General features: G+C 38.0%; 1 protein-coding gene across 1 annotated transcript; it reads right to left on the bottom strand.

Moving 5' to 3' along the window:
- Positions 1-704: 704 nt before the first annotated feature.
- Positions 705-1146, bottom strand: LOC112815849 (small ribosomal subunit protein eS26). The gene has a single exon (XM_025862099.2). It carries the CDS (start codon positions 1127-1129, stop codon positions 782-784), a length of 348 nt encoding a protein of 115 aa, XP_025717884.1. The 5' UTR covers positions 1130-1146; the 3' UTR covers positions 705-781.
- Between the last annotated feature and the right edge of the window lie 11593 nt (positions 1147-12739).

Raw genomic sequence — 12739 nt, forward strand, 5'->3', positions numbered from 1 at the left:
TTTAATCTATAGGTTTCTCAGCCACTCCCCTCCATTTCTTATGATGTATCTGTGAAGAACCCAGAGCATTTGACCCATCCAGAGTCAACAATCTGAATTTTGCTGAATGCATATTTATGGTGTAGTTCAACACGTTCCTCTGTCCTTTTGTGTTCTTATTTATTTATTTGACAGAGAGAGAGAGAGAGAGAGAGAGACAGTGAGAGAGGGAACACAAGCAGGGGGAGTGAGAGAGGGAGAGGCAAGCTTCCCGCAGAGCAGGGAGCCCAATGTGGGGCTCGATCCCAGGACCCCGGGATCACGACCTGAGCTGAAGGCAGACGCTTAACCAACTGAGCCACCCAGGCGCCCCTGTCCTTTTGTATTCTTAAAGACTGGCAACTGGATCTAAATGCTCAATGAGACTCAGGTTCAATTCCTTTGGCAATATTATTCCTATGACAATATTTCATCAGTAGGCACATAATGTCTGATATTTGCTCTTTTTAAGTCTTTATAGAAGATGATGTTCAAAGCTTAGATATATTAATTTTGGGGGGTTGCAAAAGTAATATTTAATTCTACTACTGCTTTTTCATTTATTGGTTGGCATACTTTTATAAGGAAATGCTTCCTTCATCTACTATTTGATTACCAAATAGTATAGTTCATAAAGGAGTGGCAATATAGATGTTTGATTGTTTTCTTTTATTCACCCAATTTTTTTTTTTTTTGAAGTATAATCGCCATTTATTTTTTTTCTGGAGAACAGCTTTTCTTCAGTCCTTAAGGACTTAGCTCCTTACATGGGCTTTGGTGGAGGTCGTGGGGCAGCACCTGCAGGTCTAAATCGGGGTGGGGGTGTTCGGTCCTTCCGTGCTTCACGAGAGCGATTCCTGACTACCTTGCTGTGAATGGCACAACTCACACAATAATGTAGTTTCACATACAGCTTGGGAAGCACATAGGCGTCGAAGACGCTCGCTTCGGAAATGTCCCTGACGGCGGCAGCCTCTACTATGTTCCGTATAACGAACTTCTTAATGGCCTTATCCTTGGGCACACAACGGGCGCAGTTGGTGCAGCGAATAGGCTGCACGTGGCCGCGGCCCTTTTTGGCACGACCATTATTCCTTCTTTTCTTGGTCATCTTGGTAGCGAGACCCGAGAGAGTCACCCAATTTTTAAGATAATGAAGCAGTTATCTGTTATTCTCAGGAGATGACCAATTAGTTTATGTTAAATACTGTTACAAAATATAAATATATTTGATGGGTTTTAACTGATTATTATTTTTATCCTTCTTGATATTCACTGTCCTGTATTTAGCCAATGGGAATGTCTTTCAAGTTGGCTCTGAAGTCGTCTGATATCGTAAATTTTTTTTTTTTTAAGATTTTCTTTATTTATTTGACAGAGAGAGCACACACGGCAGGGGAAGCAGCAGAAGGAAAGGGAGAAGCAGGCTCCCCACTGAGCAGGGAACCTGAAGCAGGACTCCATCCCAGGACCCTGGGGCCATGACCTGACCCAAAGGCAGATGTTTAACCAACTGAGCCACCCAGGCACCCCAGTCTTCTGATATTCTAGAATGATCTTTTCTTGCTTTCTGGTATGTCAAGATATTTCAGGTCATCTTATATATTTCTTGCTTCTGACCTGGAATCTGCCATTTCTCCAAGAAGCCTCAGTGTCTTTTAATAGGAAATGATATATAGAGACCAAAGTCTTGGCTCTAGGATCACTCATTGGTTTATCATCGTCTCTAGGCTTTTTCAGAGAATTCATTCCAATATTTGCAATTCAAATACAGGGCTACAGGGTTTGTACTTTACTTTTTCTGTATTACATCTGTATTTTCTTCTATCTACACTGAAAATCTTGGTTCTCAAAGATTTAGGGGATGATAGAATTAGAATGTCCCAGAATTACTTTCTTTATGCCATGTTACACGTGGGACAGTCTCAGAATAACAAGATTTATATTAAGATCACCATTATGATTATGGAAAGCAGATTTATTTCCATATGCACTTTCTATTCTTCCCCTATTTTTTTTTTTTTTAGGTAAATGTATCTGTATAATCAGGTTATATGCTCTTTACAATCTAGGATATCTTTCTCATTAGATAACAGTGCACTTAATGCTCACACGCAACCCCCCACCTGGTCTTTATGTCAAGGTCCTAGTCATTTTAGATGTCTACAGTTCATTCTCTCATACATTCCAAAGGAAAGATCTATGGGAATATTATATTTTCTTACCTTGAGCATCTTCAATGGGTTACTTCATTTTTTTTTAAAGATTTTTTTTTATTTATTCATTTGAGAGAGAGAGTGAAAGAGAGAGAGCATAAGCAGGGGGGAGGGGTAGAAGGAGAGGGAGAAACAGACTCCCCACTGAGCAGGGAACCTGATGAGAGACTAGAATCCCAGGACACTGGGATCATGAGCTGAACTGAAGGCAGACGCTTAATCGACTGAGCCACCCATGTGCCCTCATTTTTTATTTGTTATAATGTGCTGTTGTAAAAATTCTAATGATAACCTATTTTTTCCCGTAAAGCCATGTGCTATTTTGCATACATGCAAAAGATATTTTTTCCTATTTTCAAAAGTCCATTAGTTTTGCTAAATTTTGTGTACATGTTGGTTATTCTGTGTCAACATTCTCAAGTACATGTGTTCTAATATGTTGTTTCATTTTGTTTTAATTTCAGGGAAGTTTTCCTGAATTATACTGTTTATATTTATTTCTTATTTTGTTATTTTCTTTTGCAGAAACTTTGTGACTATCAACAGTATTTGTCAATTTCTCTTTTTCCCTTTCACCTCTTAATCTCTTTCGTCATTTACTTTTAAAAAATTGAGGTAAAATATACATAACATAAAATACACCATCGAATCATTTTTAGGTGTACAATTGAATGGCTTTAAATGCATTCACGGTGCTGGGCAACTGTCACCACCGTCCACCTCTAGGATGTTTGCATCTTCCTAAACTGAAACTCTCTACCTATTCTTCCCCACTCCCTCTTCATTTACGTCCAATTTTCAAAAGTTTCATCCTTTTCACTTATATCTCTTAAGGCATTTCTTTGTTCTGTTTTTTTACTTTTGTGATCCTATTGCTTTAGGCTTCATTTCTAAAACGGTATTTTTCTTTTATTTTCAATTTTTTCTTTAAATCTGACACCTCATTTCTGAATTTTTCTTCATCTGATTTATGTTGGTTTTTCATGTCTTGGATCATCATTTTCTTAATATCTTTTTGCTCATTTGGAAATGCTACATTATAATATTGATCTGTTTTTCGAGCATGTTTATGGAATGCTATAATTATTTATGGGACTGTGATTCTACTTCATTCTTTTTTTTCTGATAGTAACTTACTTTGGGATTTGACCTTCCTGGTTTTCTATTACTTTTTTTTTTCTTTAAGTGTGAATTCAGTTTTCCAAAACTTCAGAAGGAGGCTTGGTTCAGATCGATTTTCTAACTTTAAAGGGTACCCTCTTTTATTGTTTTCATGTAGTATGAAAAAATACAGTGGCTTGCTTTCTGAGGTTTTGTGGCTCTTTCGCTCTCTTGCCACCATATCTAAGCCTTTTCTTTCCTTTGTCTCCATTGTCCCTCTCCTGCTCAATTTCTGTTCCACTCTTAGCACTTTCTGTGCACTGTGAAGCCCAGTCCAAAAAAGGATCTGCGTGCTAGGTCTTAAGAGTTTGCGAGTTTGGAGTAGATTGCACTCAATACTAACGGAGTGGGCAAAATCCTGCCCACCTGCAGCTTCTCTCCTCAAGTCCACCCGCTTTGCTTTCCACTAAATAGCCGTTGCTTCTTTTCTCAGGTTTGCCAGCCTCTCTGTTTTATCCCTCTGGGCTCTCCCACAAAGATGGGGATGACACTCATGTTTTGTGCCTCCTGGTGGTTTGCCTCCACCTGCATGTATTTTCGGGTTTGTGGAGATACCTCGTCTGGGTTTCTTTGGAATTATTGTTCATGAGAGTTTGGTATTGCTCTCTAATCACTTTCTGTGTTTTGATCTGGTTGTTTGAGAAGATCCAAAACCTCTGTTGCCGACACTGGCACCAACTTCCCAGCATCCTCCTATATCTCAGCACAATCTGATTATTACTACAGCGGCAAATGAGATGAAATTAAGAAAATGTAAAAGAAATAGAAATATGTTCCAGTTAATAAAAATGGTGTTCTGAAGGAGAAACCTTCAGCAGTGTCTGGCTGTGCAGGTAGTTTATTTGAAAGTGATCCCCGGGAGTAAGAGTGCAGGACCGGGGGAAGTCAAGTGCAAGAGGGGAAGCTGATAAAAGAATAATATGTGTGGAGATAGCTGCATCACAGGATTATAGGCAACTGATTGAGGCTGAGCCCTTTCACAGAGCCTAACGAAATGCATCTCAGGACTGTCTACCTGGATGATATAAGAACAAAGTATTTATACATCTGCCCCATCCCCTATTGAGCAGGGTGGTCCCCCAGTGCAAGTCCCCCCACTTCTGAGCTGTGCATGTGTCAATGCAGAGTGGATTCTCCCGGGCATCCTAAGCCAGGCTCAGAGAAGCCTTGGGCAGGAAGAGAGTTGTTGACTCCTTTTGACAATGCAACACGTTGTCCGATTACAGCATCTTGTGAAGCTGGTCAAAACCTGTGTGGAGCCAGTTGGTGTAGCAGTGGTTGGAGTAAAAGATAGGATCATGAGGATGTTGAAAGTGTCTCAAGAGGGGTTTACAAAGGTTGGGCAGAGGCTTAGTTAAATATCTGAAAACAAATTCTTCCAAAGTAATGAATGTATAGCACATTTTAGAGGAAATATTTAAAGTACTTAGGAGTAGATCTCAGGTAATAAAATTAATTTTATCTAATCCTTTATGTAGTCAATCTTACTACCCTAATTGTATTTTGAAGCATTCTCATATGTTCATTAACTGAAGTCTTTAGCTCCTGGGATCATGACCTGGGCCAAAGGCAGATGCTTAACTGAATGAGCCACCCAGGCGTCCCCACGTTCTTCCATGAATTCATTTATTCTTCAACACACTCCAACCAGGCTTTTACTCCATTCCATGAAACTACTCTTGCCTAGATCATTATTAATCTTTATGTTCCAGGATATGGTTACTAAAAAGCTAGTTGAGGTAATTTAAAATAAAATGTCTTTTTTTTTTCTTTTTTACAGATTTTATTTATTTGAGAGAGAGACAGAGAGATAGAGAGTATGAGGTGGGCGGGGGGAGAGGCAAAGGGAGAGAAGAAGCAGGCTCCCCATGAGCAGGGAGCTGGACCTGGGGCTAGATCCCAGGACCCTGGGATCATGACCTGAGCTGAAGGCAGATGCTTAACTGACTGAGCCACCCAGATGCCCCTAAAATTAAATGTCTTGAAAGTTGACCGATATTTATATGTGTATGTATATTAGAAAGAATATTATATGAATATAGCTATAGAATTGACAAAACAATAACCTTAGGTAAGCTAGATATACCTTAATTTCATTTTATCTGAGAGTACCTAGGGACAGTTAGTTTTTTAAGATGGTCATTAAAATTCTAAAAGTGTTTAATATTACTATGGATGGTTGTTATTATTTGCCAGTGTCCTATTTAATTTGTTCTTTATCACTAACCAAGTCTTTTTATAATAGGTATATAATGCATCCAATTTTATTTAATCTATATAACCACACCTGATTTAAAAAGATATTTTGTACCCAAATAACTTTTTGTTCTAGGAAAAAAATGCCCAGTATTATGAATTTCAAAGAATGATCACGATAATATACTTGGCATGTTTTACCTTGCTAACTTGGCTTATAAAATAAGATCATACTTATTTTTAGGTGGAAATTTTAACGACTCTTAAGCCCCCAGCTACCCACACTAGCAGGAAATCCAGTCTTTTTTGTGGGCTTCTCCAGCTCAGATAATCCTTAGAAACCCATCAAGCACTCCTCTTTCCCACTGGCTTCTTACAGGGAGAGTAGGCACAGCCTTTCAAGCCAGTGTCCCACAACTCCTGTCTCAAGGCAGCCCTGCTACAGGCCTAGCTTGTCTTCGGTATTGTTGTTTAGTTTTCAATAGTGGATAGGTGATATGGATGGTGAAACCAGTATAACTAAGAAGCCATCTTCAAGGCTGTGTTTGCCATAGCTATTCACCCTGCAGGGGTTCTTTGGGGTTTATGTGAGAGGCATGCATGGGTAGCTTTTGCCAGCTTAAACATGGGTAGAGGTGTCCCATGCCAGATGGGCTCAGGCTCCCCATGTGACAGCTTGCAATTAGCATACACACAGCCCTGACCCCCAAACACACAACCTCATTGTGCCCTGAAATAGTCCTCCCCAGAACTCTTGGTTACTGGGCTTATATTCTTGCCTGTAATGTAACAATAGGCCATTGGTCCTAGCCCTGTCATTTTAATGATGAAGAAACCAAAGCCCAGGGTGAAAAAATACCCAGAATAAAATATTAACAGTGCTTGGCTGTCTAGATTTAAGACTAGATACCTTCATTCTTTCTTCTGTGCCGTGCCTTTTCTCTGGCCCTTGAATAAGAAGTGGGATTTAGAGAAATATCTTCACACAGTAAAATTTGTCACTCATGCAAAATCCAATGCAGATATTTCTGATTAACTCTCCTTCAAATGGAGTTATATGATCTGCCATCTTCATACATGACATCCAGGTTTGGAGCAGAATAAGGAAGGGAGAGTGATGAAGGCATGTGGCATATGTTGATTATGTTGGCCTCCTGATCCCATTCCGTTGGCTAGAACTGACCAGATGATCGTATGTATGAGAAAGGGGATTAAGAAATTAAATACCTGAACGGGCAGCTGTTTCCCAGAAACACACAATGGAAGGGGAAAATTACCTTTGGAGGTCAGCTAACCATCTAGCTGCAGAAACCTTTCCTCGGCATAAGCCTACTGACTTCCTTTTACACAGCCACAGACGCACTAATCACTGGCCAGGGGAATGGGGAAGCCATGATTGGTCTAAACTAACACAGATTTGTCTTTCAGTTGCTTATAGGATCATCCTCCCTGAGTAATGACGACGTGAGTAAAATTGACTTTCTGTGGAAGAAGGGGGAGGTCAACTAAACAGGGTCTTTTAGTCACTAAGACTACTGCCTTTTACAAAATGGTTACACTCAGCTGAACATGAGCAGAGAATGGATGTCACTTTAGCTGCTGCTACAAGGCCAGGTGATATGGAGATAATTAGAGTGAGAGAAAAAAATGGACTGATTCTTGAATGGCCAGTGAGTGATTTCGCCTAGCTATCAGCAAGGCTTGCTCTGCCTACAGATTCATTTTCAATAAAATATTTAGGCTGAGCAGTTTTTCTAGCAAAGCTAATGGATTTTGTTTGATTTAGCTGTAATGGCTTGCCTAAATTACCTCAAATGTATTATGAGATGCTTGGTCAGACTTACAACCATGGCACATAACCAAATTAACTGGTTCAAACAAGAATTAGCACATAGCCTTGATTTAATTAGCACAATTCCAAACGGGATGTTTAGAGATTTTGCCTAAAGGGAAGAGCAAACAAACCTATTTTGAGCCAAAGAATGGCATAGACAATTATGAGGCAATAAGATTATAAATGTTGGCTACATAAACTAATGCACTAGACTTTACATATATGTCAAAAGAACATAAATCATGTATCATTCGGTTCTAACTTTTAAACATACCAAATGGCACTGAACTTGGGCAAATCTTCTGACTGCTCTGGAACTTAAAACAAGAGGATTGGGTTAGAGTGATCTCTCAGGTCTCCGACTCTATAGTTTTTCAGGCTTTAAGTCTGAATTTTAAAATATGTGCATAAATAAAATGCCTATGGTTAAACTGTGACATCTTATTTCTCTTAGACTACTTCCTCAGTGGCTAGCACCTACGGGATCTTTAGTATATGTTTGATGAATAAGTGAACCTAGAGTCCTTTTCATCAGCTTCTATGAGAAAAAGGAGGTTAATTAGAATCTTTGTCAACAAACATGGTAAACCTATAGATTTTATTTTGATGAGGGCTATTATGCTTTTTGAATATCTCGACATGGTCAAACAGCTATAATACTTACCAACCTGAGTGACAATAAGTAGTCAGAGACTACAGATATTCTTACAGCTGTTGATTTTAAAAGTCGACTCGGTTCAGGAAACGTGAAATAGGTCAAGACATGAGCACCTGCAGTCATTTCCTTTGTATAATGTATGTTAATTGTATTAAAGTTTCATCATTTGATTTTCATTTATTTGATTCTTTTTTTTTAAGATTTTATTTATTTACTTGACAGAGAGAGAGACACAGCGAGAGAGGGAACACAAGCAGGGGGAGAGAGAGAGGGAGAAGTAGGCCTCCCACTGAGCAGGGAACCCAATGCGGGGCTTGATCCCAGGACCCTGGGATCATGACCTGAGCCAAAGGCAGACAGACGCTTAACCGCTGAGCCACCCAGGCGCCCCTATTGGATGCTTTTGATGGTTTACATAGTGGCTGGGCTGAATTTTTTCCTTAATTAACTCTTTCTTAAGTGATTACTGTCATAATCAAAATTTCTGGGAAATGTTGATACTATTGAAGAACAGTTGCATTATTAATTATTATGTATTATTTGTTATTCATTATTCCAGACATTCTCATTTACAAATGAATAATAAACACAGACAAACCAATTGCTGAAGTATAGACAACTTTGTAAGTTTATTTTGAATTGCTTTAAGAAATATAAATTCATTCAAATGCATTTTCTTGAAAATAATCTATAATGTAGTGTTTTCACTAATTTTGACTGGCATTCCTATCTGAAGATTGAAATGTTTGAAAATTTTGACAAATTTTACTACAGCAAATACCAGAGATAGGTTTTCCCTTTGATCATAAGAAATCAAAATGTAAATAAAGTGCAATGGGTCATTATAAAATTTAACTTTCAGAGTGCTTATTTTTATTTTGTAACTGAAACACTTTCCATTACTGATCAAGGGCCTCCCAGGCTCTTGTGAGCCAAGATAACCTGTCTGCAGAAAATCTGACCATGAATTCATCAAAAAGAAGGTTCTTAAGCAAATCGGAGCAGTGGGTAGGGGATTGGTGAGGATTATAACAGGTCTTGTATTGAGTTCTTCTGTGACATTTCTGCAAAACTAATGAAATGAAAGCTACTGTCTATATTCATCAAATTTTTAATCCATTCTAAAAATGAGATAATATATGTGCCTATCAGATTAACATTTTGTTCTTATTATCGTTCTTTTAGTGGCAAACTTCCTACTCAAAGAGAATCTGACAGTCCCGAAAAGAAGGGGCCACCCACATTGCTCTTAAACAGGGAAAAATACTTTTAAGGTTGGTATCTTTTTAGTTAAGTCATTAAGAAAAACACAGAAAGAATTTAAAACTAATACATTTCCAGAAAGAGAAAAGCATTCTAAGTTAGTTTTGCTACCCTCCAATCTCAATTTAAGGTATATTCAGAAACATTAAATTCTTTTGTATTTTATCCTAATATTTTATTTCTAGAGAAACTTACTAACTGATGCATTAAGTCCTATGATATTGGATCCAGGTTACTATAGGAAATACTCAAATGTAGCAGGGCTTAGCAGGAAAAAAATAATATGTCATTTTATTTGCCGGTGTTGTTAAAAACACTGCTTCTTTAGATGTGGCCAGGTCACTAATATTAACATTGGTTTTTGATTCCTGTCTGCTTTGCTAGGATATCATTTAGCTTTGCAGGCTGCTTTTCTTTGCTCCTCTAGGAAAGCCTGTAAAGGGTTTAGTGTTGAAAATTATTTATTTCATGTGAAATCTAAAACCTGAAACTTTTTTTGTTTTCTTAAGTTACAGCTATAGATATCTCATAGGCTTAATACATGCAGAAAGGAGTTTCCATGTCAGGCAATTACATATTTTCCAGCCTTGATAACATGCAGACAGAAGAGCATCAAGACTGAACATCATCTTAGAAAAACATATTTTTATACAGAAAACAATTTTTAGAATATTATTCAGTCCTGAATAATACTTTCAAATGTCCAAGTTGCCTCTTACTCATGGCTATGTTGCAAACAGAAAAATATACGACCAACTTATTATGTTTGTTTACATCTTAGTTTTAAAATATGCAACACATAGCATTCACATGCATAGTTGTGGATATTCAATAAAATGTTAAAATGAAAATCATATGCAGATGATAATCTATTTGTGCCTTCTAATTTATAAACTGCTTATGCACTACTTCGAGGTGCGATAGACTTCTCATAAATCCAGGGAAGGTTATCCTTTGAGGAGAGGGATCAAAAGATGACAAGCTGTGGACCAGTTTGAAGCTCAGGATCCAGATGAGTGGGGGTTTTAATTGTGGATGGGAAAGACCTGGTTCTGTTGTGGGTCTGCAGAACGTCTTGAAGTGTTTTTCAATGTTTTGGGTTTGGCAAACCCAAAGTGTGTTTTGCTAAGCACTTTTCTCTTCATTGTAAGCCCATGTGTATTATAAAGGAAATTTAATCCGTATGTTTTTGATTCCTTTACACTTAACTCATCAAAATGTTGTTTTGTAAGAGCTATTTGATGTCCAAGAAGGCTTTGAGTCTTTTTATAACTTTTAAAAGCCTTTTTCCCTCCTTAGAAACAGGAAGTTGTGTTTTTCTAAGAGTAAATTAACTAAAAAAACCTAAAGGCTAGAGTTAGTTAGAAGGCTTCAAATGTAGGATAAATGTTAAAATTAATAATAATACAGAAGTATTTATGTCATACTTACTATGTGCTTGATTTCTTATAAGCATTTTTGGTGTTTTAGCTTATTTAATTCTTGCAACTACCATGTGAGGCATGTGTTGTTACTATCTCTACTTTAAAAGAGAATTTAAGTTACCTGCCCAAAGGTTACAGAGCTCGTAAGGGTGGAGCTGGGATTTGAAACCAGGCAGGCTGGGTCCCTGTGTCTAAACCTTTAAGCACTATACTATACTGCCTATTTCCACAGTGTTATGTGACTTAAAACTTTGGAAGTGCCTTAAAATGACTTAGGTACCAATACTGTACTAGATACCAAAAAGATCATGTTCTTGCCCCTAAGAGAGTTTACTCTGTAATGGGCACAAATAGATAAAAACCCAAAACAAACAAACATGACAGACCACAATAAAAGAAATGGAAAAAATGTTTGGGCTGCTTGTGATATTTTCAATAATAATAGAAGATGAGGTGGCAGCTAGGATGACTCAGAGCAATCCATCCAGCCTGTGTTCTTGGGACAACAAGTTTCCTGTGGAAGCTATGTTTAATTCTGGTATCCAGACCTGCTTGCTCTTCAGGAGCCGATGGATACTTTCTTCTCAGCACAGATCTTCCCTGATGATATCAAGAAGCTAATATTCCTGTTTTTTTTTTTTTAAGATTTTATTTATTTATTTGACAGAGACACAGCGAGAGAGGGAACACAAGCAGGGGGAGTGGGAGAGGGAGAAGCAGGCTTCCCGCTGAGCAGGGAGCCCGATGTGGGGCTCGATCCCAGGACCCTGAGATCACGACCTGGCTGAAGGCAGATGCTTGACGACTGAGCCACCCAGGCACTCCAAGAAGCTAATATTCCTGTTTATGTGAAATGAAGTTTTTAACCCTTAAAAGTCTTTGCTAAGTCAGGGGCACCTGGGTGACTCAGTCAGTTAAGTGTCTGACTCATGATCTCAGGGTTGTGAGATTGAGTCCTGCATCGGGCTCCGAGCTGGGTGTGGAGCCTGCTTAAGATTCTCTCTCTCCCTCCCTGTCTGCACCCCCCCCTAAAAAAAAAGTCTTAGCTAAGTTGAAGAATAAAATACCTGAAAGACTTTTAGGGAATTTCAGACTCATTAATACAAATTGGTATGTTTTACTGCATCTGAATTATGAACAAAAGATTATAGCAAAAGTTGAGGAAGCTTAACAGTTAATTCATTCAGTTAATGTTTATTTGAAAACTTTATGGGTGTTTTTTATTATAAAAATAATATGAGCATGTTAAAAACAATTTGGAAATCAGAATTAAGTTAAAAAATGAAAATCTACCCCCCCCCAAGTGTAGCTGATATTTCTGTGGGCTATAGATGTGTAGTTTATTATTTTTCAATGACTATAACTGTCTTGCTTCTAGTTATGTGCTTTGTCAATAACTTTTCCTCATTAAGAGAAAAGGAAAATGTTTTATCTTTTAAACTAAAATATCACTATAGAATTTGAAACCTTGAACTTGGATTTCTTTTCAATTTGAAGAAGCTTACATTTTTCTTTTTTTGAAGCTTACATTTTTCTTAAAGAGAAGGCCATTTAAGATACTATTTGAGTAATCAGAATTACCAGGACGTGGTTCCCCATAGAGAGAAGTCACCCAGGAAAGTGTGGGATGAAAGTCATGGGAAAAGATGTTTGGTACAGCGAGGAAAAGTCCCTCAAGAGGATACCCTTTGCTCAGGAAATGGGTCTTGGATTCCAAATCAAAACTCTTGAAATGAAATGGAAAATGGATGCTACCGGCCGTATAAGACCCAAAATGTGGCTAGAATTAATAAAATTTATCAAGCCTTTCACAGAGTTATGCTTTTCTTCCAAGACCTCAAAAGAAGTCTGAGATTAACTGTATTTTAGGAAAATTACTTTTCTCATCAATATTGTTTGTAAGAATGAATACCTTTAAAAAGCGTAACATTTAGGGGTGCCTAGGTGGCTCAGTCGTTAAACGTCTGCC

The sequence above is a fragment of the Callorhinus ursinus genome, unplaced genomic scaffold, assembly GCF_003265705.2.
Source record: "Callorhinus ursinus isolate GAN/ISIS: 27379988/994484 unplaced genomic scaffold, GSC_fseal_2.0 scaffold6, whole genome shotgun sequence".
NCBI lineage: Eukaryota > Metazoa > Chordata > Mammalia > Carnivora > Otariidae > Callorhinus > Callorhinus ursinus.